The 26480-nt window shown below is 36.4% G+C and overlaps 2 protein-coding genes across 8 annotated transcripts in view; one reads left to right on the forward strand and one right to left on the reverse strand.

The window, feature by feature from the left end:
* The window catches only part of LOC127876891 (LON peptidase N-terminal domain and RING finger protein 1-like), a 153020-nt gene that overhangs the window by 107459 nt on the left and 19081 nt on the right, over window positions 1-26480 (reverse strand). For 2 of the 7 annotated variants that reach the window (XR_008048136.1, XR_008048137.1), the window contains exon 11: window positions 23614-26389. Coding sequence is in view for 1 of the 7 variants with exons in the window: in XM_052422398.1 (XP_052278358.1) it covers window positions 26100-26389 (290 nt within the window). In the remaining 6 variants the exon portion in view is untranslated. Of the gene's footprint in view, window positions 1-20486; window positions 26390-26480 lie in introns of those variants that run through there. The other 5 variants (XR_008048138.1, XR_008048139.1, XR_008048134.1 and 2 more) reach the window with 5 other exon arrangements.
* Window positions 4932-13496, forward strand: LOC127876900 (methylmalonic aciduria type A protein, mitochondrial-like). Its single transcript, XM_052422407.1, has 7 exons — window positions 4932-4963; window positions 6320-6817; window positions 7288-7410; window positions 7794-7964; window positions 9585-9671; window positions 10361-10509; window positions 13014-13496. Exons 2-7 carry the CDS (start codon window positions 6358-6360, stop codon window positions 13299-13301), a joined length of 1278 nt encoding a protein of 425 aa, XP_052278367.1. The 5' UTR covers window positions 4932-4963; window positions 6320-6357; the 3' UTR covers window positions 13302-13496.

A 26480-nucleotide genomic window follows, 5' to 3' on the forward strand; every position in this document is an offset into this window, starting at 1 on the left:
AAGCAACTTGTTCATGCTAAGGCAAGTTGGCATCGGGAAATGTATTCAAATTAATGTTGAATACAACGCTTAAACAATTTTAAAATGTGGAAAATTAGTAAAGTTAAGCCTTTCTAGAACATTTTACTGAAATGCGTTGTATAAAAGCAGCGGTTATTCTTTTTATTCTGACTGACGCCGTGCAATTTATATTTAATTCTCGTCGCCAGATCGGAGTCAAGCGGTCGCTTAACGATGAATTGTCTGATGACAGTTAGGTTGAGCATCAGATGGCGACTGACCGATTATCAGACGGCGTCCCTGAGATGGAATTTTGAATCGCGAGGTTGCCGCACAGGAATTCATTTATCATTGAACACAATGAAGTTAAATTTCACCAAAAGATTAATCGAGTTTATACACGTCAATTGGCAAACCGCTTGAGTAAACTGGGATCTCCCGTAAGCGATCGGTGCCTTTCCGCACTCCAGTCAACGCCAGAAAGATGTGCGCACATATGTAATTGTTCGTTTCCGGTAATCGGACGACATTTATAGAGAATAACAGTTATACGCCAAACATCATATTCAACATCATATTCCGTCGTTTTTCTAGGTCGCAAGTCGCTCAAATTATTTTGTGTCCTGCTCCATATGGGTTAAAATCGTTAATTTCACGACATATGCGCGATAAAATTTCGCTATTCGTTGTCTATATAGTCGTTTGTCGTGTAGTGTGTCGCTTCGATTGTCGTAACGACCAAAGGGTGTCCTGAGACATCCAACGCGAATCACGATATTAAGGACGACACTTAATTTTCGATGCTGATTTTAATTGGCAAACATATGTTCTTATGTTATCTTTAAAGGGATCATTTCACGCTTTGGTAAATTGACAAAATTGAAAAAAGTTGTTTCAGATTCGTAAGTTTTCGTTTTAGTTATGATATTTGTGAGGAAACAGTAATACTGAACATTAACCATGCTCTAATATAGCTATTATATGCATCTTTTGGCGATTTTAAAACCTAAAAATTATAAAGCGTTGCAACGCGAAACGATTGAATAATTTGGAGAGTTCTGTTTTTGTCGTTAAATTTTGTGAAACTACGAAGATTGCTTATATAATGTATAAAATACGCCAAGAATGTGTACTCGGCGGAATAGCTCAGTAGGCTAAAGCGTTTTTACTTCAGGACTCTGGCAGGACTCCAGGGGTCACTGGTTCGAAACCTGCTCCGGGCAATGTTCTTTTCCTTTTTTTAATTTTTTTCTTGATTTTTTACTGGAGCTTTTATGATCCAATGTTTACATTTATCAATATAAAGCATTTAATGAATAAGTTAAAAAATGCCAAAATCTGTGAAAAGGCCCCTTTAATCGTCGCTTATTGTTTTAAATTGTCGAGCATTATGTCGTGCGTCGCTTCGATTATCGTGTTTCTACATCAGACTCAGAGGTCGACAGGCGACATTAAGTATCCGGAATCCGAAGATTCTTTGAAGTTAATATTAAGTGCACGGTGTCGTGTGAAAATATGGTTTCATAAAAAACGAAAGGAATTATGCCTCTTTAAGAAATAATTTCATTATTCCACGGACTTTATCTAAGTGAGTTCCTATTGAGAAGCGTGCTTGCCAATCCGCGTAGAAACTTCAGTAAGGCGTTTGACAATGTCCCCCACAAGCGTCTGCTGACAAACCCACACCACTATGGTATACACGGTCAGACTTTGGAATGGATCCAAGCCTTCCTGACCGACAGAACGCAGCGAGTTGTGGTAGATGGTGCAACCTCAGATCCTGCCCCAGTAGTCAGCGGAGTGCCTCAGGGGAGTGTGCGTGGACCGATCCTCTTCCTGGTATTCATAAACGACCTCCCCCTTAGAGTTTCATCCAATACAAGACTCTTTGCGGACGACAGCGTGGTATACAGACAAATAGACTCCGATAGCGACTGCGACCATCTCCAGGAAGACCTCCATCGGTTGTGGCAATGGGAGAAGCTCTGGGGAATGTCCTTGCACTCTGAGAAGTGCAGCATCCTGCGTGTTCACAGAAAACGATTTTCAATACTGCACAACTACAACCTCAAAGGCCATATACTTACCAGTGAAGAAACGGCAAAGTACCTCGGGGTGGAACTGACGAAAGACATGTCTTTGAAGCCTCATATCCAGAACGTTACACGGAAAGGCAACAGCACGCTATGATTCCTCTGCAGAAACCTAAGGATTGGCAACGAGAAGGTAAAAAGTGCTGCCTACTTTTCCCTCGTTCGTCCACACCTGGCATACTGTAGCACGGTCTGGAACCCATACCAGAAGGGCCAGATTCACGAACTGGAGATGGTCCAGAGAAGGGCAGCCAGGTATGTGACGAACCGCTACCATAACACCAGCAGCGTCACATCCATGCTTGATCACCTGCAGTGGGAAACCCTGGAGTCACGAAGGACCAAGGCCCAGCTGACGATGATCTACAAGATATCAAACGATCTCATAGACATCTCAGTAGCAAAATACCTCTCCCCAGGCTCAAGCAGGACCCAGTCAACCCATTCCATCAAATTTCTGCTTATATCCACATCAACGTCTTATTACAGGCATAGCTTTTCCCCTGGAATAATACCGACCTGGAACAGCTTACCAGCCGCTGTTGCCGAATCCCCTGACTTGGTATCGTTCAAGCAGGGACTAGCACCCTTACGTATCTAATACATAAAGCCGTCAGCGCCAGATACAAAGTAACCCCAATGACCCCTCATGGCTGTGCCGGTTGAGGTTCAATCCTCTCCGCGGCCACCGTAGCCGGAGAGGCATGAGAGAGAGTAATGAAACGTAGCTGGGGACGCATCTGTACTGTCCTTCTGACTTTTAAAGGGATCTTTTCACGGTTTGGTAAATTGACAAAATTGAAAAAAGTTGTTTCAGATTCGCAAATTTTCGTTTTAGTTATGATATTTGTGAGGAAACAGTATTACTGAACATTTACCATGGTCTAATATAGCCAATTCATGCATCTTTTGACGATTTAAAAACCTAAAAATTATAAAGCGTTGCAACGCGAAACGATTGAATAATTTGGAGAGTTCTTTTGTTGTCGTTAAATTTTGTGAAACTACGATGATTTCTCATATAATGCATAAAATACTTCGACCAAGTATGCTTGGCAGAATAGCCAAGCGGGATAATGCGTTTTACTCCAGGTTACTTCAGGACTCCGGGGGTCACTGGTTCGAGTCCAGCTGTGGCTACTTTTTTTCCTTTTTTAAATTTTATTCTTGATTTTTTACTGGAGCTTTTAAGATCCAATGTTTACATTTATCAATATAAAGCATTTAATGACTTATTTCAAAACATGCCAAAACTGTTAAAAGGCCCCTTTAACTATCAAACTCTCCTCACGTGACTATTTTCTCATTCTTACTTTATCTTTTCACCACCCGTCAAGTTCGACGGCAGCAACGTACAATGCAGATGTAGATGTAGACCGTTGTGTGTGTTTGAGATTTATTTACAGGTCGTCCAGCGTCTTCGCGACTACAGATGTATCGACCTGCCCCTGTGACCCTTCAGGGGAGAAAATTAGGTCATATTATACATCAGAGCACGATTGCCAATGAGACCTTAATGTGACTAGATGCTTTTTTTTAATGGATTATGTAGTGGTTTGCTTTTTATCGAAATGTTTTTTGCAGTATTCCTATTATCTCTAGATTAGCATTATCCTTATTGGCATTAATGTTTATTCCTTATATGTTGTGTGTGGTTTTTGTGCTCTCCGTCCCAAGAGGTGTTAGTGGGGGTTCGAGCGGGATACAGAGGGCGCCCCGATTCCAGAGGCGCCCCTGGTTCTTTTAAGTGCCCGGTGTACACCCCGTTTAACGTCCCTCGCGGAGGACTAGTTAGTACATAAAAATAGATTAGTACAGATATTACTCTACTGCCCTGTGTCTTGGTGTAAATTCACATGGGCTCTCTCTGTTGTGCTATTGGATATTGTCAGGTGTTTTAATATTGTTGCAAGGGTTAGACTAGTTTTGAAGGGTAATTTAGTTTAATATGGTAGAACAGGGGCTGCGTTTGTGTGGTTGGACCGAGATGACTGGTTGTTGGGGGTACAGGGAGGACAATTTCTGGTTCTACCCTTTCTTTCTTGGGGAGACAAATTTTCACTGCGCCTTTTATATTGGTTTGTTTTTGAGAGAGGAGAGAGAGAGAGAGATAGAGAGAGAGATGATAGAGAGAGAGAGGAGCGAGTAGAGCGATAGATGACGTGAGAGATAGAGCCTCTCTCTCTACTCCGATCTTCTAGATCTCCTCTCTCTCTCTCATCTCGCCTCTCTCTCTCTCTCTCTGATCCGTCTCTCTCTCTCTCCTCATCTCCTCCTCTCGCGCTATCTCGCTTCTCAGAGAGAGCGCACGTTCTTCTTCCTGTTCATATTGCTAATGGTTACACCGATGGTAATTATATGTATTAGTGCATTTTGGTCAGGAGGGAATAGATCTGGGATGTCAATGCTGACCATCCCTCTAATTCGATCTGACCCTCATAGTGACAAGGGTAATACGTGCAGGTTAGCAAAACAAAGGTTACAATTCAACGTCAAACGTAACAAGGCACAGGCATGCAAGGAAAAAACTTACACTACACTACAAGAAAACATCACCTACGCTACAGTAGGGGAAACAACAACAACAAATACCGTCACCATTCTCGTATTTATTTTTATTTTTGTCATGTTGGGTATGTCATGTCAACGGAGCCAGAGTGCACGGACGAGAGATATCTCTCCAGGCGCAGATGTAGACCGTTTTGTACAACCCTGGCTTTAATGGTGCATAACGTTCCATCTATTAATAACACGGATAGATATTGGACGAAGGCAGTAACCTTTCATTGCTATGAATAGCAAGAGGTGAAGGACGCACCGTGTTTTCGTAAAGTCGAACAACAACAACAACAGTAAACTGTTTTAATTTGGTTTGTATTTTGAATCATTAAGGAATCAGATGTAAACATCGATTTTATGTTTTAAATATATATTTTTGTGCATTATTTATTAATTTATTATTCAATTGAAGAGTCATTGCCCATTGTTAAAAATGCATATTGAAGTTTCAGTGTACAAATCGCCCTATATCTACATGTACTCCTATCATGACCGATGTTATAAATATGATGTTGTTGTGCACAACTCCCCCATTATTTTCCATACATTTTTATCAAACTTACATAATTATTATTTTTACTTAGTGCAAATTTCCAAGGTTTGTAATTGAATTCTCTTGAAAGAGTTATTGCCCTTTGTTCAATCTTGAAATTCTCTTGAACAAGTTACTGCCCTTTGTTTAAAATTACAAATAATATTGTCTTTTCCCATTAACTCTTCCTTGTTAAGTGCAATTTTCATATTTAACAACAAAATCTTAGTAAGTGGCATAGAACCTTTGTTCAAGGTTTAGCGATAATGTTATTTTTAAGGAGTTATTGCCCTTTGTATAAAACTGCACATTAAACTTATGTGCACAACTCTTACTGCATTTATGCAATTTTCATCATGCCTTTACCTCTAATTAACTCACAGTGCTACAGTGCATGTAGTCCAGGTTTTAAAAATTGCTTGATTTTATATTGGGTAATGCCCTTTGTTTAAATAAATATATTTTAAGCTTTTCTACACAAGTCCACCAACATTTTGAGTGTGATTTTAACCAGTGTTGTACAGAATAATTATCTGCTAGTGCTTCTATGTATATTGTCAATATTTTTCACAATTCCACGAAATTTGAGAGAGTTATATCCCTTTGTTTTGGGTTTAAATCGCAACTCCTATATTTTGTTTGCGAAACTTATACAGTACCAGTCTTATTAATAATCTGCAAGTGCTACTGTGCATTTTGTCAATGTTTCATATTGAATATTTATTCCATTTATGTTAAAGTATTTATTTTAAAACAGTACATGAAGTCACTTACGTTATACAAAGTTTGCCATCTGATTTTTGTTTTCACTAAAAAGGTGTTTTACCTTTTCAGGCCTCCCTGCCTCCTTTCTGGCTCACACACAATTACATTTTTTATTCTTGCTAAATCAATATACATTTGTTTTATTGTATGTCTCCGTTCAAAACTTATCTGGTATTTTAGCCTAAATTGTAAGATATTTGTTCTTTGGTGCATGTAATATCACAGCATGTAATATCACCCTTTTTGGTACATTTTTCAACTGTCAATTTCCTCGTAAATACAGACATACAGGTAGTCATCAATTTCTTTTTTGTTTGCTATTGATTATCATCAAGCACTACTACATTGTATTTTGTTCGGTGTATTTCAGGCACACATGAGCTGATGTCTTGGCTCATATAGTTAACAATGATGCAGTGCATATGCCGGAGAGTTCCTTCATCACTTTGTATTGAAATCAACAGCATTGCTAGGAGTCAGGCAGCATGTGCAGATTTAACTTCTATATCCAGACTGGCAAAAAGTGAACTAGTTTTTCAAAGATTTTATCATTCTGTTAAAAGGCCCGAAAGTTCAACAAGGCTCAGATTCAACAAAAATAATGTCTATGTCAGCATGCATTCTAATTTATCAACTTTTGCAACTCTTTCAAAAAGCAGCATTACACAAGAAGATGAAGAATATGTAAAAGACTTGTACCAAGGTGTTATAGACGGCAAGAGAGGGAGTTTGGCAAAAGCTATCACTCTTGTCGAGTCAACTCACCCAAAGAAACAAGAACTAGCTCAAGTCCTTTTAGGGGATGTACTAAAATATAATAAAGAAAGGGAACAAAGAGCAGGGGTACAGAATTATACTTTTAGAATAGGTGAGAATAAATTAATTATCATCAACATCCAACATTATTTCTGAAGGAAAGTTTCTGTTTAATTGATACTTGATAAAATTGTTCTGTACATTTACTGTGCCGATCATTTGTACATGTGCTAAGTACATGTACAAACTATCAGCTGTGCTAATAACTTTATGTTATTGTTGCGTTAACTGTGTTACTGGTACTTGTTATTTATAGATATGAGCCTTGTTTTTGGAAAATTTACTTTTTTTTCATGTTAGTTAAGTCATGAAAAATTATCCTATGCAGTCCACACAGGCTGATGAGGGATAACACTTTCTGCATTAACTGGATTTTTGCTACAATGAGACTTCCTTTGAATGAAAAGTTCTATAAAAGCGTAGTGTCGTCCCTGATTAGCCTGTGCAGACATTGAAGGCTAATCTGGGACGACACGTTATGCACAGGCTAGAATGATGCTCATATATATGTTTGCAATTCAGGATTGTCTGGCCCACCTGGTGCGGGAAAAAGCACTTTTATTGAGGCATTTGGAAAGTTCCTCACTAAACAAGGTCACAAATGTGCTGTGTTAGCTGTAGACCCATCATCCTCCCAGACTGGAGGTAAACATCGCTCAATGGTGAAAGAGATTTATTTGTTAGAAAAGTGAATAGCCTTCATTGAGGTGTTTCTTGTTTAGAAAACATGTAATATACTGATAAATAAACTGATGCAATTATATTTATTTTCCATGTACTACTTTGTCCATGGGGTTTCTCAAGCAAGGTATGGTGTGTGATCTTCAACTTAAAAATCCGTTGATAATAAGAAAATATCATAATAAAATGAAAATCACAGTTTTTATCTTGCAATTAGAATAGCTTGTGTATGAATTATGTTTCTTGACCACCTTATGTGTGCACTTATAGCCTGAAAAGTGTCTGGATATCATTTGTGTCTGATCTGTCTGCCTGAATTTTTCATGAACTGCATTTATTTTAATCAGGTTCTTTACTTGGTGATAAAACTCGGATGCCAGAGCTTTCCTGTGACCCCAATGCCTACATACGACCTTCACCTTCCAAGGGGTCACTAGGTGGTGTTACCAGGACAACCAATGAGGCTATCGTTGTGTGTGAGGCAGCTGGCTATGACATCATTTTGGTGGAAACTGTAGGTTAGTTTACAAGTATTGATTGTTGTGTTCTTTTTAAGTGTTGCCTTTCTTGTCATTGACTTATTTCATTGATTTATCTTTTTTTGATTAGCTTCCTTTTTTATGCTTCCCCAAAATTTTTGGGGGGAGCATATAGTCGCCACTTCGTCTGTCCTAGGGTCCGTCCGTGCACAATTTTTGTCCGGACTATTTCTCAGCAATTAATGACCGGAATTCAATTAAACTTTATGGGAAGCTTCACTTCCAAAAGGAGATGTGCATATTATCAGCCAGTTATGGTTGGATGATTTTTCACAGACTTATGGTCCTTTGAAATTTTCCATAAACTGTACATATTGTGCAATTCTTGTCCGGGCTATTTCTCCCCAACTACTGACTGGAATTCAATGAAGCTTTATTGGAAGCTTAACTACCTTGAGGAGATGCGCATGTTATTTGTGGGTTCTGGTTAGATGATTTATTTAGTGAGTTATGGCCCTTTGAAAATTTTAAGTTGCTAAACCATCCATCGTATTATTTTGTCCAAAGTTATGCCCCTCAAGACGTTTCCTTTTATCTGAATATATAGTGAAATATTGTGACAAAAAAAGTGAAATATTGTGACCAAAAAAACCTTTGGGGAGCATCACCCTTCTCCGACGGTTTCTTGTTGTAGTTTCTCACTGTTTCTTGAGAAATCTTTGATGAAAAGAATGATGAAGCATCAAATGAAAAATTGAAATATAAAGCACAAATAAAACTTGTTTTGACAAATCAGGTGATCATTACCAACATTGATAACCATAATTACTCTACACTTAAAAATATTATTAATATTGTGTCCAAATATTTTGATGCAAAAAAGATTCCAAATATACAGATTTTAAAAATTAAGAGAAAAACAACAACAGTTGTTTAAAAATGTTAAGTCACTCTAAAAATATTGCATTGATGATCAGATATGGGTATGCTATGTGTAAAGTGTCAAGTGTTTCAACGAATAATAGTACGTGCTTGTAAAACATACGCTGTATAGTATAAATTACTTCTTCATATGTTTCAGTTTTAGCTGTTTGGTGAAGTCATTGTCAGTTATCGGTGAACATAGTTATTTACCTAATAACACAAATGAAATGGTCCATTCTCTTATAGCATAAGATGCCATGTTTTATGACTTTAATGCGATTGTAAAAATGCATTGAGGTGTTAGAAGATAAGCGCAACAGTTCTTAGTTCTGGTAAATTAGCATTGTTAAACAAACTGTCCAAAAGTTTATAGTCATCAATTATGGACAAAAATCCAAATGTCAGAAAATGCAGAGAAACCAAAAATAATTATTTTGGCTACAAACGAGAGTGTTCAAAAATTGAGATAGTCCGAATGCTTAAAGTAATTACGGTATTTGTTGGTTTATTTGCAGAATTAATATGGTTTTTCATGAATGTTATTTCATATATAAATAAATGTATTTCAATGTGATAGATAACAGTGATTTATGTTTGTAAGACATAAGGCTTGTTCAGTCAACATTTAGTAGCATGTGATGACAAAGACTAATACAAACCTCGGCAATAATATTAGTTTATCAAATCTGTAAGAGGTTTGACATATACACTGCACTTTTTTGTGTTTCCTTTCAGGGGTAGGTCAGTCTGAGTTTGTGGTATCTAACATGGTGGACATGTTCTGTCTCCTCATTCCTCCTGCCGGTGGCGATGAACTGCAGGGTGAGATCTCACTGAAACCTTAAATCTCATGTCAGATATGTGTGCCTCTGTAATGTGGGAGGCATTAAGCATTGCAATTGTCTGTCCTTCCGTCTGTGTGTTCATCCTGAAATTGTGTGTAATCTATTCCTCTTAAACTTCTTGGTAGAATTGCTCAAATTTTCATTGCTTGAAAACAACAATCTTAAGGGGATCTAACAGAAAGGAATTGTGGCTGCTTTCAAAAATTGTGGAATTCTGTCTCATTTGTCCTTTTTTGAAGCATAGCATTTATATAAAGATGGTTTTTTTTGTGGAAGCAAGTCCTTTTGAACGACGAGTGGATTTGTTTGTGTCCAAACATGTGTTGTGTGGTTTCAGTTTATTTGTACATCTAGTTGGTCTTTGACTTACACTCATCATTTTCTGAACTGGACATCTACTTTCTTAATTGTTTGAAACATTTTAAGAACTATCATGTGGACTGGATTTAAGTAAAATAATAACATTATGCAAATTAGTTCCTGATTGGTTTTGAGCTGTTTATACATGCACAAAATAATAATATTGGAAGAGTAGCCCAAATCTGTGCTTGTTATCATGAGCTGAGGCAGTGTCTTATATACACTCTTACTCTGTTTTATTATTCCTGTATATTTATGTTTCCAGTAAGTTGTTAATGTTCAGTCAGTTGTTTATATTTCCTGAAGGCATAAAGAAAGGCATAGTAGAGGTAGCAGACATTGTAGCTGTAAACAAGTGTGATGGCGACCTCATTCCTGCAGCCAACCGCATACAGATGGAGTATATCAGCGCTGTCAAGTACATGAGGCCACGCTCTGCAGTATGGAAACCACAGGTGAGGTTGCTGTGCATGAAATGTTGCTGTGCATGAAATGTCGCTGTGCATGAAATGTCCCTGTGCATGAAATGTCCCTGTGAATGAAATGTCGTTGTGCATGAAATGTCGCTGTGCATGAAATGTCGCTGTGCATGAAATGTCGCTGTGCATGAAATGTCGCTGTGCATGAAATGTCGCTGTGCATGAAATGTCTCTGTGCATGAAATGTCGCTGTGCATGAAATGTCGCTGTGCATGAAATGTCCCTGTGCATGAAATGTCCCTGTGCATGAAATGTCCCTGTGCATGAAATGTTGCTGTGCATGAAATGCTGATGTGCATGTGCGTGAAATGTTGCTGTGCATGAAATGTCGCTGTGCATGAAATGTTGCTGTGCATAAAATGTTGCTGTGCATGTCCATGAAATGTCCCTGTGCATGAAATGTCGCTGTGCATGAAATGGCGCTGTGCATGAAATGTTGCTGTGCATGAAATGTCGCTGTGCATGTGCATGAAATGTTGCTGTGCATGAAATGTCCCTATGCATGAAATGTCGCTGTGCATGAAATGTCCCTGTGCATGGAATGTCACTGTGCATGTGCATGAAATGTTGCTGTGCATGAAATGTTGCTGTGCATGTGCATGAAATGTCCCGGTGCATGAAATGTCCCGGTGCATGAAATGTCCCGGTGCATGAAATGTCCCTGTGAATGAAATGTACCTGTGAATGTAATGTCCCTGTGAATGAAATCTCGTGGTGCATGAAATGTTGCTGTGCATGAAATGTCCCTGTGAATGAAATGTCCCTGTGAATGTAATGTCGCTGTGCATGAAATGTCGCTGTGCATGAAATGTTGCTGTGCATGAAATGTTGCTGTGCATGAAATGTCGCTGTGCATGAAATGTCGCTGTGCATGAAATGTCTCTGTGCATGAAATGTCCCTGTGAATGAAATGTCGCTGTGCATGAAATGTCGCTGTGCAAGAATTGTTCCTGTGCATGAAATGTTGCTGCACATGAAATGTCGCTGTGCATGAAATGTTGCTGTGCATGAAATGTTGCTGCACATGAAATGTAGCTGCGCATGAAATGTCGCTGTGCATGAAATGTCCCTGTGAATGAAATGTCCCTGTGCATGAAATGTTGCTGTGAATGAAATATCGCTGTACATGAAATGACCCTGTGCATGAAATGTTGCTGTGCATGAAATGTCGCTGTGCATAAAATGTCGCTGGGCATGAAATGTCCCTGTGCATGAAATGTCGCTGTGCATGAAATGTTGCTGTGCATGAAATGTCGCTGTGCATGAAATGTCGCTGTGAATGAAATGTTGCTGTGCATGAAATGTCGCTGTGCATGAAATGTTGCTGTGCATGAAATGTTGCTGTGCATGAAATGTCGCTGTGCATGAAATGTCCCTGTGAATGAAATGTTGCTGTGCAAGAATTGTTCCTGTGCGTGAAATGTCGCTTTGCATGAAATGTCTCTGTGAATGAAATGTCCCTGTGAATGAAATGTCGCTGTGCAAGAATTGTTCCTGTGCATGTAATGTTGCTGTGCATGAAATGTCCCTGTGAATGAAATGTTGCTGTGCAAGAATTGTTCCTGTGCATGAAATGTCCCTGTGCATGAAATGGCGCTGTGCAAGAATTGTTCCTGTGCATGAAATGTCGCTGTGCAAGAATTGTTCCTGTGCATGAAATGTCGCTGTGCATGAAATGTCGCTGTGAATGAAATGTCGCTGTGCATGAAATGTCGCTATGCATGAAATGTTGCTGTGCATGAAATGTTGCTGTGCATGAAAGGTCCCTGTGCATGAAATGTCCCTGTGTATGAAATGTTGCTGTGCAAGAATTGTTCCTGTGCATGAAATGTCGCTTTGCATGAAATGTCCCTGTGAATGGAATGTCCCTGTGAATGGAATGTCGCTGTGCAAGAATTGTTCCTGTGCATGAAATGTCCCTGTGAATGAAATGTTATGAATTGTTGCTGTGCATGAAATGTCGCTGTGCATGAAATGTCGCTGTGCATGAAATGTCGCTATGCAAGAAATGTCCTGTGCATGAAATGTCGCTGTGCATGAAATGTTGCTGTGCATGGAATGTCGCTGTGCATGAAATGCTGCTGTAATGTGTCACCCCATATTAGCCTGTGCATTGTGCAATGTGAAGACACTTTCCGCCTTAACTCAATTTTTGCTAAGAAGATAGTTCCTTTAAACAAAAACATATAAAAGTGGAAAGTGTCGTGGCTGATAAGCCTTTGTGTCTCATTTTTGGCCTTTTTTATGTAACAACATAGTACAATGCCCTTTTTTAATTTACCTGACCATGCCCCATTGCCATCCTGATTTAAACAGTATCATAGACTTATATTGTGAATAACTTTTCACTAAAGAAGATTGCAAGTGTGAAGACTAAACCAAACACACTTGTTCCTGTATTTATTTACCAGTATCTGAAAGTGATTTCTTTTTCATATCTTCCTGTTGATGAGCTATTGACATGTGTTTTCTATATCCAGGTTCTAAGGATCTCCTCTCTGACCAAGGAGGGCATTCCTGAATTGTGGAAAAACATGCTTGATTTCAAAACCAGCGCTGCAATGGCGGGGGAATTTACCACGAAGAGAAAACGCCAGCATAAGGTCTGGATGTGGAACTATATACGTGACCATATTATGGAGCTTTTTATGAAACATCAGCTAGTAAGGGAAATGATTGAGGAGGTAGAGTCAAAAGTTCAGAAAGGGGAAGTAACTCCTGGGAAAGGAGCTGATGAACTTTTGGGGCGATTTGTTAAAGATGTTTAATAATAAAAGTTCATATAGTTGACTTTCAGTTTGGAATTTGTTCACATCTGTAACAATAACATTATGAAAGATTATTGATTTTTTAAATATCTCTATGTGTTTAATTAATATATAAACACATTTTTATTAATTTTGTTTAATGAAATAGTTAGAATATTTGGTTTTAAAATCAGATTTTGTTATTTACATTTTTGTGTCTTGTCATAGTTATACATTGTTATTTTATATTAAATAGTTTTCAAGAATTACTTGTTTGCTTTCTACTTATTGCACAAGATTAATAATATTATCCCTACATAGTGGGGGCATTTAGAAGATTACGTGTTTATCCGCCTGTATGTATGCAAGTCCTAAAATCAACATGTCTGGGCCCAAACATCCAAACATGGAGAGCGGGTCTGAGTCTGCACATGTCTTGCTTTTAATTAATTATGATTATGTATATGAAGGCAAATATATGTCTATTATATTGTGTGTACCAACCACTGCATTGCATTGCATTTGTTGTTCAAGGCATCTGCTCTGTGACCACATCAAGGTTCCAGTACACTGGGGTGTGACTGGTTTAGGGGTTGGAGGGTCTAGGGGTTCTTTATTTTTCCCGTTGCATAGGCAATTGTTATAATCAGTGTTTATGTGTATTCTTAATTTACACTTTATTATTTTAAGTCAATCTACTTTCATATGTCTTTCAATTAAGAAGTAAAAGATGTGGTATCAGTTTGAAGCGATCATACAATCTTATGAAGTACATTGTCAAAAGCTCACATTAAACGAGTTAAATTGAGATTTGTATCTCATTGTATGTTTATAAAGATTAATTGAGTGAACGACTGTCACAGATTTTGCCCCTGTTGTATATTATTTTCTCATTAACATCTACCTTAGGCAATAATGTTACCGCAAAATGTAATTACATAATTTATAGTGCGGCATTTGGCATAATTAATTAATTTTGCTGAAATAAATTCGTGCTAATGTTGTCATCTCATTCTTATAATTAATCTTTTGGTGTAATTGTTGTGGTTTTAAATTTGAATAATGTGTTGCTTTTGGTGCATTATAAACATGGTCTGTCATTTTAATATAATTTATTATCTCCTCGTGCATCTGATGGAAAATATTAATATTTTGCCAAATTTGTATTGATTATTTTATTAGCATAATGTGAAAATGGGTCTTATACCAGCCTGCGCATTCACACAGTGTTGTCAGGAGCTACCCTTTCCACTAATGAGACCAGGAAAACTTGAGTGACTTTATAGCCGAAAGTGTAACTCTTGACCTGACTGCACATCCATACAATCTGGTCAGAAGCTAAACTGTCGACTATTAAGTCATGCAAGGGTTTTGCTGTCTCATTAAAGGACATAATAAGAACTTAATCATAAAATGTGAATAAATAAATTTAACTTCTTTGTGGATGCTTTGTGCCCAGTCCTTTCACAGTGTGTTTTGATTTCAATTAATATACATGTGTAAAACTATCTTTGTGTGACATGGACTTAACAGTAGAGACAAATAGGCGCGTATAATGTACAGATAAATCAATTAACGTACCAGCCTATATCTAAAGTGCAATAGAGTAGATTCTAAGCAAAAAACATCATTCAGAATGACCCTTTTTAATAAAAATAGTTATAGATCTAATGGTAAGATTATGTCAACTTATATAACAGAATAGTGTGCTCACCCATAATGGTATTTCACCCTATCACCATATAATAGTGATACATTTATTGCATCTATTAATGTCTTTGTTTTTATTATATAAAAAGATTATGTAAACTCAGATAATTGATACCTTTGTTTTCAATTTGAATGTAGTAATGAATGTACATCATCTCACATGTCACACTGGTTTTAGAGATACACAGGATGTATTGCCTTCCAGTAGAGAAATTAATTCTTAAGTTACTTGGTAATTAATTATCTGTATGTTTTGAAGTTTATTTTCTGTATTATCTCTCTTCCATTACTTACCTAAAACCAGGTTACTCTGTAATGACAGACACTGTATTCTGATTGAATTACCTCCCTTAGTCCTAGAAAAAAAACAACAACAGTTATATAACTTGGACAAGACAGACATGTACAAAATGTTCTCCAATATTTCTCCGTGTTTATCAAGGCATGCTGTAGGCAATGTGCCCAGTTTATGTAACCAGCATATCATTTCATAACATTGACCATATATCTTTGCATATTGAATAAACCATTTCAAGTGTGGTATTTTTTGAAACTTTGTTGAACATATTTATGCATTGAATGCATGTTATTGTGTAATAATTGTCCTTAAATATCAAATCGTGACTAATATGCTGATTTACATGAAAAGTTAGCTGTACTGTCAACTTTCGATGTATTACCATGAAAGCATTGACTGTTTATGTCAGAATTCTATTATAAGCAACAATAACTATTTCTAATTCTATAGGCTTCTTAGATCTATAAATTTAATATCAATATCAAAAGTTCTATTGTGATAACTGTCAATGCAATGAACAACTGAACTCTTGCACTATCCCTAAAATTTAACACTTTGACTTTGAACATGCATTTCCAAAACATCTCACATCAAAGTTTATCTTGGAATTTAAATAATTTGATGTTTATATTTTATATTTCATTAGGGTTATTCATTTTCAAGCATCATAATATACTAAAAAATCAGAGTATATATTGTAAACACCTTATAAGGTACTATCAATTATGTAACTTTAATGGCTATCTGAAATGAAATATGTTTTTCTTGCCATTGCTAGGTGTGGCCATGAAATTTGAAACTCAGTTTTAATTTATGTATTTTTATCAGATATCATTATGATGTCAGAAGCTTAGTTCCAATTTTGTGCGTTATTAGTTGTAAGCTAAATGTTGTGACCAAAGAAGGGATTCAAATTATAGACACTGCAATAAATTGTAATTCCTTCTTGACTAATTTAGTTACGGAATAAACTAAGGATGCAAAAGAAAAGTCAAAAATTGGCCGAAAATTTAAATCCAAAATGACTTGTTGAATATTCAATTTTTGAAGAAAAAAATTGATACTCAGCATAAAAACAGAAGTAAGTACAATTGCAGAGTTTCGTGAAAGTTTTGTGCAGATGATTTTCGTGCATACATCAATGATTTTATAGAGCTGTCATTATAGTTTTAATAACTGGCATACAGGATGGTATCCATGCCTTTGGCATATGAAGTGTCAGTTTGCTTCCGCAAATAATATCCATATTTATATAGACAAAGTAAATAGGCAAACATTGTGATAAATTTACTACTCAAGGAAAGTTTCTTAAACAGAATACCAGTACCTTAAAATTTTAATTTATTGATGATGACTATGTCTAGCGTGTCAAAGGAATAACATACTGTTTTTATTAGCTCACCTGTCATGAAGTGACATGGTGAGCTTATGTGACCGTGAAATGTCTGGCATCCGTTATGCGTGTGTGCGTGTGTCCGTCAACAATTTGTTTGTGTAGACAGTAGAGATCACAGTTTTCATCCAATCTTAATGAAATTTTGTCAGAATGTTTATCTTGATGAAATCTGGGTTGGGATTGTATTTGGGTCATCTGGGGTCAAAAACTAGGTCACTAGGTCAAATAATAGAAAAACCTTGTGTAGACAATAGAGGTCACAGTTTTCATCAAATCTCTATGAAATTTGGTCAGAATGTTAATCTTGATGAAATCTGGGTTTGGATTGTATTTGGGTCATCTGGGGTCAAACACTAGGTCAAATAATAGAAAAACCTTGTGTAGACAATAGAGGTCACAGTTTTCATCCAACCTTTATGAAATTTGGTCACAATGTTTATCTTGATGAAATCTGGGTTGGGATTGTATTTGGGTCATCTGGGGTCAAAAACTAGGTCACTAGGTCAAATAATAGAAAAACCTTGTGTAGACAATAGAGGTCACAGTTTTCATCCAATCTTTAGGAAATTTGGTCAGAATATTTATCTTGATGAAATCTGGGTTGGGAGGGTATTTGGGTCATCTGGGGTCAAACACTGGGTCACTAGGTCAAATAATAGAAAAACTTTGTGTAGACAATAGAGGTCATAGTTTTCATCTGATCTTAATGAAATATGGTCAGAATGTTTATCTTTATAATATCTGATTTTGGATCTATATGGGTCAGCTGGGGTCAAAAAAAAGATCACCAGGCCGATTGTAGTAAAACCTTGTGTAGATGAAAGAGGTCACAGTTTTCATCACGTCTTAATGAAATTTTGTCAGAATGTATTAATTAATGAAATCTGGCTTAGGATTGTATATGGGCCTGATAGAATTTAAGTTGAAGTAGCAAGGTTATTCAGGTGAGCGATTCAGGGCAATCATGGCCCTCTTGTTGTTTCACCTGTTTATGTTAAGGAATGTTTAAATGGTGGACATGTCAGTCTCATGGGTGATATATTAGCTGGTTGGCATAATTAAATAATTATTTTTGCCCCATATGCCATAACTTCCCGGAGATCTAGTGTGGAGCTCCAATTTTTGTCAATAACCCTGTAATGCATAGTATGTTGCTGTCTACCTACGTTATCAAACATTCATGTAAACTTTCAGTATATATATGGTGTACATATTGAATGACTATTGAATTCTGCAAAAGCCTTCATTTATGGAACACGTCAGAAAAAGGACCAGTCGACCTGGTCAAATTCTGTTCAGTATAGACAGGTTTCACTGTATTACACTTAACTACATAAATGACATACTAGCTATGTCCTATGGTTGAGGGAGGACTTGGTGCTATTTAAGGTCATTGAACTTCGGTTACTTGACCTTTTGTTTTATCATTACAAAATGTCTTACAAAAATGATCATCCTCAAACAAAATATTACTATTCAAATTACAGAGTGTAAAATAATGTTGTTCAAAGCAATGCCATATTCAGTTTTAAGACCACTGTGCTCTTTAGTGTTACAAAACATGTTTTGTTATCCCTTTCACCATGAGATATTGAGTCATGTTGTTCAAGCTTAGTATTTGTACTCTGTATGATATACATGTAATGCATTCACATGATACAGATATCAAATGAACCATTCATTTGTCCATTCTACATATCTGCTTTATAACATCACATGCGTGAGTAATACAAAAATAAAAGCCTTTCTGCACTGGTTACATCATGTCTGCATTTGTGACATAACACCTAGCAGTTTAAACTTTTGTGACATAACACCTAGCAGTTTAAACTAACGTGCATACTGTAAACGTGCAGAGTTCATTTACCTCATGTTTTAGTGGGTAACTGTCACTCTGTGTCAACCTGCATATATTTGGATGTTTTTTAAGGTCATTTCATGCATGAGGCTGCATAATGTGGGACCCATAGCGTGTCACTGCACTCCTACCTGTCTAACTTACAAAATTCACAAAACAAGAGGGCCATGGTTGCCCTGGTTGCTCACCTGAAAAGTATTAATGATAAGTAAGGGTTGTAAACATCTAATTGTGAAAGTCAAGGGTTTGTTAAGGTGGTCCATTGTTTGTTGATTTGTAGACGAAAAAAAGGAAATTGTTAATAAATGAGGTGTAAGCATAAGAAATTATGACTTTTTTTTGACAGTTAATTGGACCTTGTAGATTTTCAATAACTACAGCATTCTGAAAAAGTGGGGGCTGATTCATAAGGATTGGACCAATAAAGTGACTTCTAGAGTACTAACATGTTGTTTTTTATTTGACCTAGTTTTTGAGCTCACACTACCAATTTTCAACCTCAGCCAATATTTCATTAGTCGAATGTTCTGAATAAGTTTCATACAAATTGGACTATAAATGTGACTTCTATGGTATTAACATGGTTTTATTATAGCCATATAATGAAAAATGCCCCGCCACCAGGTGGCCATGTTTTTCAACGGACCTGCTCATTTTCATAAGAACAAAATTAATGTTCTGACCAAGTTTAAGTAAGATTGGACTAGCAATGTGACTTCTAGTGTTAACAAGGTTTAACCATAGCCATTTACGGGAAAATGCCCCGCCCCCCGGGGGCCATTTTTTTTATAACAATGGAACTATTTTCGAACTCATCCAAGATATAGGGGCACATGTTCAAACCAAGTAATATCAAGATTTGACTAAACATGTGATTGCTTGAGTGTAAACAAGGTTTTACTGAAACCAAATAAGTAAAAAAGCCCCGTCCCCTGGCAGCCATGTTTTTCAACAGACCGAGCCATTTTTGAACTCATCCAAGATATCACTAGAACTTATGTTCTGATTAACTTTCATGAAGATAGGACAATACATGTTACTTCTAAAGTGTTAACACTGTTTCACTATAGCCAAATAAGGAAAACTGACACACATCGGGTGGTCCTGTTTTTCAACCAACTGGAACCATTTTCTAACTCGTTCAAAACATCATAGGGACTCCCCCAAGATTTATGACGATTGGACAATAAATGTGGCCTCTAGAGCGTTAACATAGTAAAATTTTGAGAAAAGGCAATCACAATAGCATGTTCTGCTCAGGTGAGATAAATAAGGACTTTCCATGGATTTGAATTGATAGAAACACACACATGGCGTTGTATAATCCAATAGATTATCTGATAACCCTTGGAAAAACAAATTTAAGGCAACGCCATTAAACAAAATGAACGTAATACTTGTGAACTCGGGATGGTTGCCTATTCTTTGGCTTTGATAATGTTTCATTCAGGAACCTACTGTTTCAATGAAGAATACTTGTAAAGGTTTTTAACAAGAGCTGTTCCAATACAGCATTTTCTGTGAATCAGTTATGTTATTATTGAAAACCCAATTGATGGTTAAGATCTGTAATAGTTACATTTTTGGTAAGTTTTCAAGACAAAACCTAAACATTTAAATGTATAAAAGAAATTCTTCAAAAGCCCATTTTGATAGTGATTTCAAAATGAATACATGTTTGTCATAAAATAACAGTGCAAGGACCACAAGACTTTATAATAAGCATATTTTGCAATAGGTTTCAGCATGAGACAAACTGGATATGAAGCAACTGCTGGTAAATGTATGTAAAAATAACTTCTGATTTTGTTGAGTCTGCTGTTGGAAAGCTTTACATACTAGTCACAAACCTTTGTGTACCAGTATGGGTCCATGCTCTCTGGACTTCAACTTTGTCATTTATAGAGCAATTTTAAAATAACTAACCACAAATGTTCATGACCATGAGATGATCACGTGTCAGCTGTATCATCTGTATTTCTAACTTAAAGGTCAAGGTCACACCAAGAGATCAGAGGTCAGAACTGGCTTGACAGTAACTTTTTCAGTGATCATTGTAATCATAAAATGACTACCACAATATTGCTTAATTGACGATAAAAAACAAAACAACTAAAATAATGCATTCTTATTTTCATATTTTTTTATTTTTATACAGCATGGTCATTAAAACAACACACAATCTTTTCATTAAATGAATATCATGTGCAGATACCGATCAAAAGTTAGTGTTTAATCATTCAAAAGAAATATTGTTTTTTTTTAGTTGTACATAGACTAAAACAGAAGAAAATGTACAAATAAGACAATCACAACATCCATATATAATATGTTCATGACCATGAGATGATCACGTGTCAGCTGTATCATCTGTATTTCTAACTTAAAGGTCAAGGTCACACCAAGAGATCAGAGGTCAGAACTGGCTTGACAGTAACTTTTTCAGTGATCATTGTAATCATAAAATGACTACCACAATATTGCTTAATTGACGATAAAAAACAAAACAACTAAAATAATTCATTCTTATTTTCATTTTTTTATTATTTTTATACAGCATGGTCATTAAAACAACACACAATCTTTTCATTAAATAAATATCATGTGCAGATACCGATCAAAAGTTAGTGTTTAATCATTCAAAAGAAATATTGTTTTTTTTTAGTTGTACATAGACTAAAACAGAAGAAAATGTACAAATAAGACAATCACAACATCCATATATAATATCTGGTTCATAGTCATATATCATAATAAAACAACATCTTTTAACTAAACACAATGTTGAATTTGTTAAAATTCTCATAATTAACAGTTTTTAACAAAGCTTAATGACTTAAGTGTAGAGGAAAACATAGTGAAGGCAGAAGTTGTCAAACATCCTCAAATTATCATATGGGTTAAGGTCAATGACATATTGATTTGGACCGACAGATGCTCACAAGTTATTGCTGCTCCAGTAACAGGAGTTATTTAATGCAGATACAAATATTTTCTCAAGTGAAATAGGTTTTTATATTTTCAATGCAACAGTTAAAGAAATTTTATTCTTAACACAAATGCGAAAGATGCTTAGATGAGTCATGGTGCCAAAAGTCTGTCCCCCTTACTTAAGGGTTAAGGTCAAATTTAAAGGTCTAAAATTTAACTTTGCTCTAACAGCTTCTCAGGGCTGTAACTCTATCAGTTATCATGCAATTTTAAAATGTTAATCATGGTCAGATTGTCTCTACTGTAAACTGTCTGACAACTGTGTCCCTACCTTAAACGTAAAGGTCTATCAAAAGAGTAAAGTAAATTTGCCATATAGAAGTTAATTCAACCTTTATCAAGCAATTTCAAAATAATTTACCTTAATTTTTCTATGTGGAGATGTGTTACCCCTAAGCCAAAAGTCACACCACAGGCCAACGGTCAAACATCTTCATGGATTCAGGTTGTTAAATAATTACAAAATCATTAAGCAACAGGCTCATATGTTACCAACTGCTGTCTATTTAGTATTTTATTGAAATTACTATGATACAACAAAATTCATTTATACATTTTGGACTGTTATAAATAATATAAGGTGTATATACAAAGATAAAGCATAAATAAATAGACAATCACAAATATAGCTTCTTTCTGTTATTGAAATGGACTTAACAAAGAAATGTGTCCCAGACACTGATACTCCCAAAACACATGTTTGGACACAGAAAAATCTGCTATATATTCTACCATCATTACAAAAACGCAATGGTTCATTATTAAGTCAAAACTGGAAGTAGCCACATTTCCGTTCTTTGCAATCATCTACACATTAGGCTTATTGTACTGTGAAAAATGGAACAAGATTCATTGATTAACGTCATTCAACTACGTTAGTTTGAGGAGGATCAATTCTTTACTTTAAGAAAGTTGAAAACACAGGCAACTTCATTTAATGTAGCAGAAAACACAAGGCCATATTTCTGCCTGGTTCTTTTAATATCATCACATTTAGGTCATTTAACTGTAAATTTGTACCACGCTCCACACAGTTGTTTGGAGTTCCTAATGTACCTATTACCAGAAAGAAAGGTGCCGGTTCTCCTTCAGGGCATAACAAACTAAGTATTTCCTTTATGGTATATATTTTGATAGTTTTGCACACACACACGCTCACACACAGACATTCATGAATACATCTATATACACGATGGTCCTGAATCGCTCACCTGACTAACCAAATACAATCCCAACCCAGATTTTATCGAGATAAACATCCTGACCAAATTTCATAAAGATTGGATAAAAACTGTGACCTCTATTGTCTACACAATGTTTTTCTATTATTTGACCTAGTGACCTAGTTTTTGACCCCAGATGACCCAAATACAATCCCAACCCAGATTTCATCAAGATAAACATTCTGACCAAATTTCATAAAGATTGGATGAAAACTGTGACCTCTATTGTCTATACAAGGTTTTTCTATTATTTGACCTAGTGACCTAGTTTTTTACCTAGTGACCTAGTTTTTGACCCCAGGTGACCCAAATACAATCCCAACCCAGATTTCATCAAGATAAACATTCTGACCAGATTTCATTAAGATTGGATGAAAACTGTGACCTCTACTGTCTACACAAACAAATTGTTGACGGTTTTTCTAATATTTGACCTAGTGACATAGTTTTAGACCTCAAATGACCCAAATACAATCCCAACCCAGATTTCATCAAGATAAACATTCTGACCAAATTTCAAAAAGATTGGATGAAAACTGCGACCTCTATTGTCTACACAAGGTTTTTCTATTATTTGACCTAGTTTTTGATATAGTGACCTAGTTTTTGACCCAAGATGACCCAAATACAATCCCGATCCAGATTTCATCAAGATAAACATTCTGACGAAATTTCTAAAAGATTAGATGAAAACTGTGACCTCCACTGTATACACAAGTTTTTTCTTTTATTTGACCTAGTTTTCGACCTAGTGACCTAGTTTTTGACCCCAGATGACCCAAATACCATCCCAACCCAGATTTCATCAAGATAAACATTCTGACCAAATTTCAAAAAGATTGGATGAAAACTGTGACCTCTACTGTCTTCACAAGGTTTTTCTATTAGTTGACCTAGTTTTTGACCTAGTGACCCAGTTTTTGACCCCAGATGACCCAAATACAATCCCAACCCAGATTTCATCAAAATAAACATTCTGACTTAATTTCATAAGATTGGATCAAAACTGTGACCTCTACTGTCTACACAAGGTTTTTTTATTATTTGACCTAGTTTTTGACCTAGTGACCCAGTTTTTGACCCCAGATGACCCAAATTCAATCCCAACCCAGATTTCATCAAAATAAACATTCTGACCGAATTTCATAAAGATTGGATGAAAACTGTGACCTCTATTGTCTACACAAGGTTTTTCTATTATTTGACTTAGTTTTTGACCTAGTGACCTAGTTTTTGACCCCAGATGACCCAAATACAATTATAAACCAGATTTCATCAAGATAAACTTTCTGACCAAATTTCATAAAGATTGGATGAAAACTGTGACCTCTACTGTCTTCACAGACAAATTGTTGACGCACGCATGCACGCGCGCGCGCACGCACGCACGCACGCACACACACACACAACGGATGCCAGACATCACACAGTCACATAACCTCACCATGTCACTTCGTGAAAGGTGAGCTAAAACTCCAAAGCAGATGAAATTTCTGTCAAATGAAATTGGGCAACGTCTGGTGCTAAATGGGATTACACCCTTGCAAAAATATTACTCTTACACAAACATGGTTTCACCAAATGTTGGATTTCTGATTTAACTTTGCTCAAACTATTAATATATTCTGTAAAAGATATCTTTTGTATAACCTTTAAACTAATCGCAACAACAATTTTAATATTGATGAAATGTTCAAGTTACAATTTGATGCTTTGCAAAAAATTGTTTATACTAATGTACTGACACGTGAACTTTAAAAACTATAAAACAATATAAGAATAATTTACAATACTCTAAGAACTTGCAAAAATATCTTAATTCTGTAACAAAAATACAAATTAAAATGTGAAGGTACAATTAGTGGGGCGAAACAAAATTAGGATGCAGGCAGGATACAATATTTTCTTATTCAATTGTTTTTTACAGTTTTGATGGTAGAGCTCAAATTAGTAACAAGGGCTGTTTGTAAAACATGCATGCCCCCATATGGGCTGTAAGTTGTAGTGGCAGCCATTTAGTGAAAACGTTTTTGTCACTGTGACCTTGACCTTTGGCCTAGTGACCTGAAAATCATTAGGGGTCATCTGCCAGTCATGATCACTGTACCTATGAAGTTTTTGATCCTAGGCATAAGCATTCTTGAGTTATCATCTGGAAACCATTTTACTTTTCGTGTCACTGTGACCTTGACATTTGACCTAGTGACCTGGAAATCAATAGGGGTCATCAGCCAATCATTATCAATGTACCTATAAAGTTTCATGATCCTAGGCGTAAGCATTCTTGAGTTATCATTCTGAAACCATTTTACTGTTTCGAGTCACTGTGACCTTGACCTAGTGACCTGAAAATCAATAGGGGTCATCTGCCAGTCATGATCAATGTTCCTATGAAGTTTCATGATCATAGGCGTAAGCATTCTTGAGTTATCATCCAAAAACCATTTTACTGTTTCGAGTCACTGCGACATTGACCTTTGACCTAGTGACATGAAAATCAATAGGGGCCATCTGCCAGTCATGATCAATGTACCTATGAAGTTTCATGATCCTAGGCATAAGCATTCTTGAGTTATCATGCGGAAACCATTTTACTATTTAGAGTCACTGTGACCTTGACCTTTGACCTAGTGACCTGAAAATCAATAGGGGTCATCTGCCAGTCATGATCAATGTACCTATGAAGTTTCATGATCCTTGGCATAAGCATTCTTGAGTTATCATCCAGAAACCATCTGGTGGACGGACGGACCGACCGACATGTGCAAAACAATATACCCCCTCTTCTTCGAAGGGGGGCATAAATATTGTGGGACAATCATCATGAATGTCCATCATCTCTGACTTAATATTGTTAAAGAAGTATTCTAGTTCACCTGTCAATTTATATGGTTAAAAAAGGAAATACATTGTTTATTACATAACATGTATAAAGAATGAAAGGTCACATATCATTCAAACAATGAAACATTGTGCTGAGACGAGCTAATAAAAATACTGCTTATCATTTTATCAATAGCATATCAAAACCTAAGTTTTTACCTGATATGTTTTCAGTAGCATTGCTAAAATGGCATAGAAAGTATCTGCAATACAGACTTTACATGAAGCAGTTTTCTTTGTCCAGAGTCTAATCTTAAACAGGGGCATATCTATTATCCAACACATAAAAATGAGCAGACAAGCCCATATTATTTGAGGTGACAAATTTTTGGTTATAAGGTACACCAAAGCCATTTTTCACATCCCCAAACTTTACATCTGCAGTTTATCCTGAGGTTTCCATGGCGTATCTGAATATGATGTTCATAACAGCGAATATGGCGGATAGCACCATGACCAGTCACCGACTGTCTCGCTTATTTTGTAAAAATCCGAGAACTTTGCCGAGACCTTTGAGGCGTTCCTTGTACGAGGTCATAGCAATCATGGCCAGCTGAATGCGCGGATCAATAGGAAGCACTGCCGTCATCCACCAATGCCATGCAGTACCATGGGCTCCAAAGTTTTGCTCATTTTCTGCTCCTGGCAATTCTCCCATATGTTGCAAAATCTGGGCTCTTTGTCCTTGATGTAGCTCATTGTACCACTTCTTACATACTTTGTACACCTTTTCTGACAGCTTTCGAACCTCTGAAATTGTAAACCACATAATGCTAATACCAGGGTATTTGATTTTTCTACGTTACTGCTATCTACAAACAATGGAAAAATATGCAAGCTA

The sequence above is a fragment of the Dreissena polymorpha genome, chromosome 4 (genome assembly GCF_020536995.1).
Source record: "Dreissena polymorpha isolate Duluth1 chromosome 4, UMN_Dpol_1.0, whole genome shotgun sequence".
Lineage (NCBI taxonomy): Eukaryota > Metazoa > Mollusca > Bivalvia > Myida > Dreissenidae > Dreissena > Dreissena polymorpha.

Excerpts from the sequence above, each read along its gene's own strand:
- LOC127876900 (XM_052422407.1), top strand. The coding sequence starts at position 6,358 with ATGATGCAGTGCATATGCCGGAGAGTTCCTTCATCACTTTGTATTGAA. Across the intron at positions 6,818-7,287 it reads GAATTATACTTTTAGAATAG|GATTGTCTGGCCCACCTGGT; the intron begins GTGAGAATAAAT and ends TTTGCAATTCAG. Across the intron at positions 7,965-9,584 it reads CATTTTGGTGGAAACTGTAG|GGGTAGGTCAGTCTGAGTTT; the intron begins GTTAGTTTACAA and ends GTTTCCTTTCAG.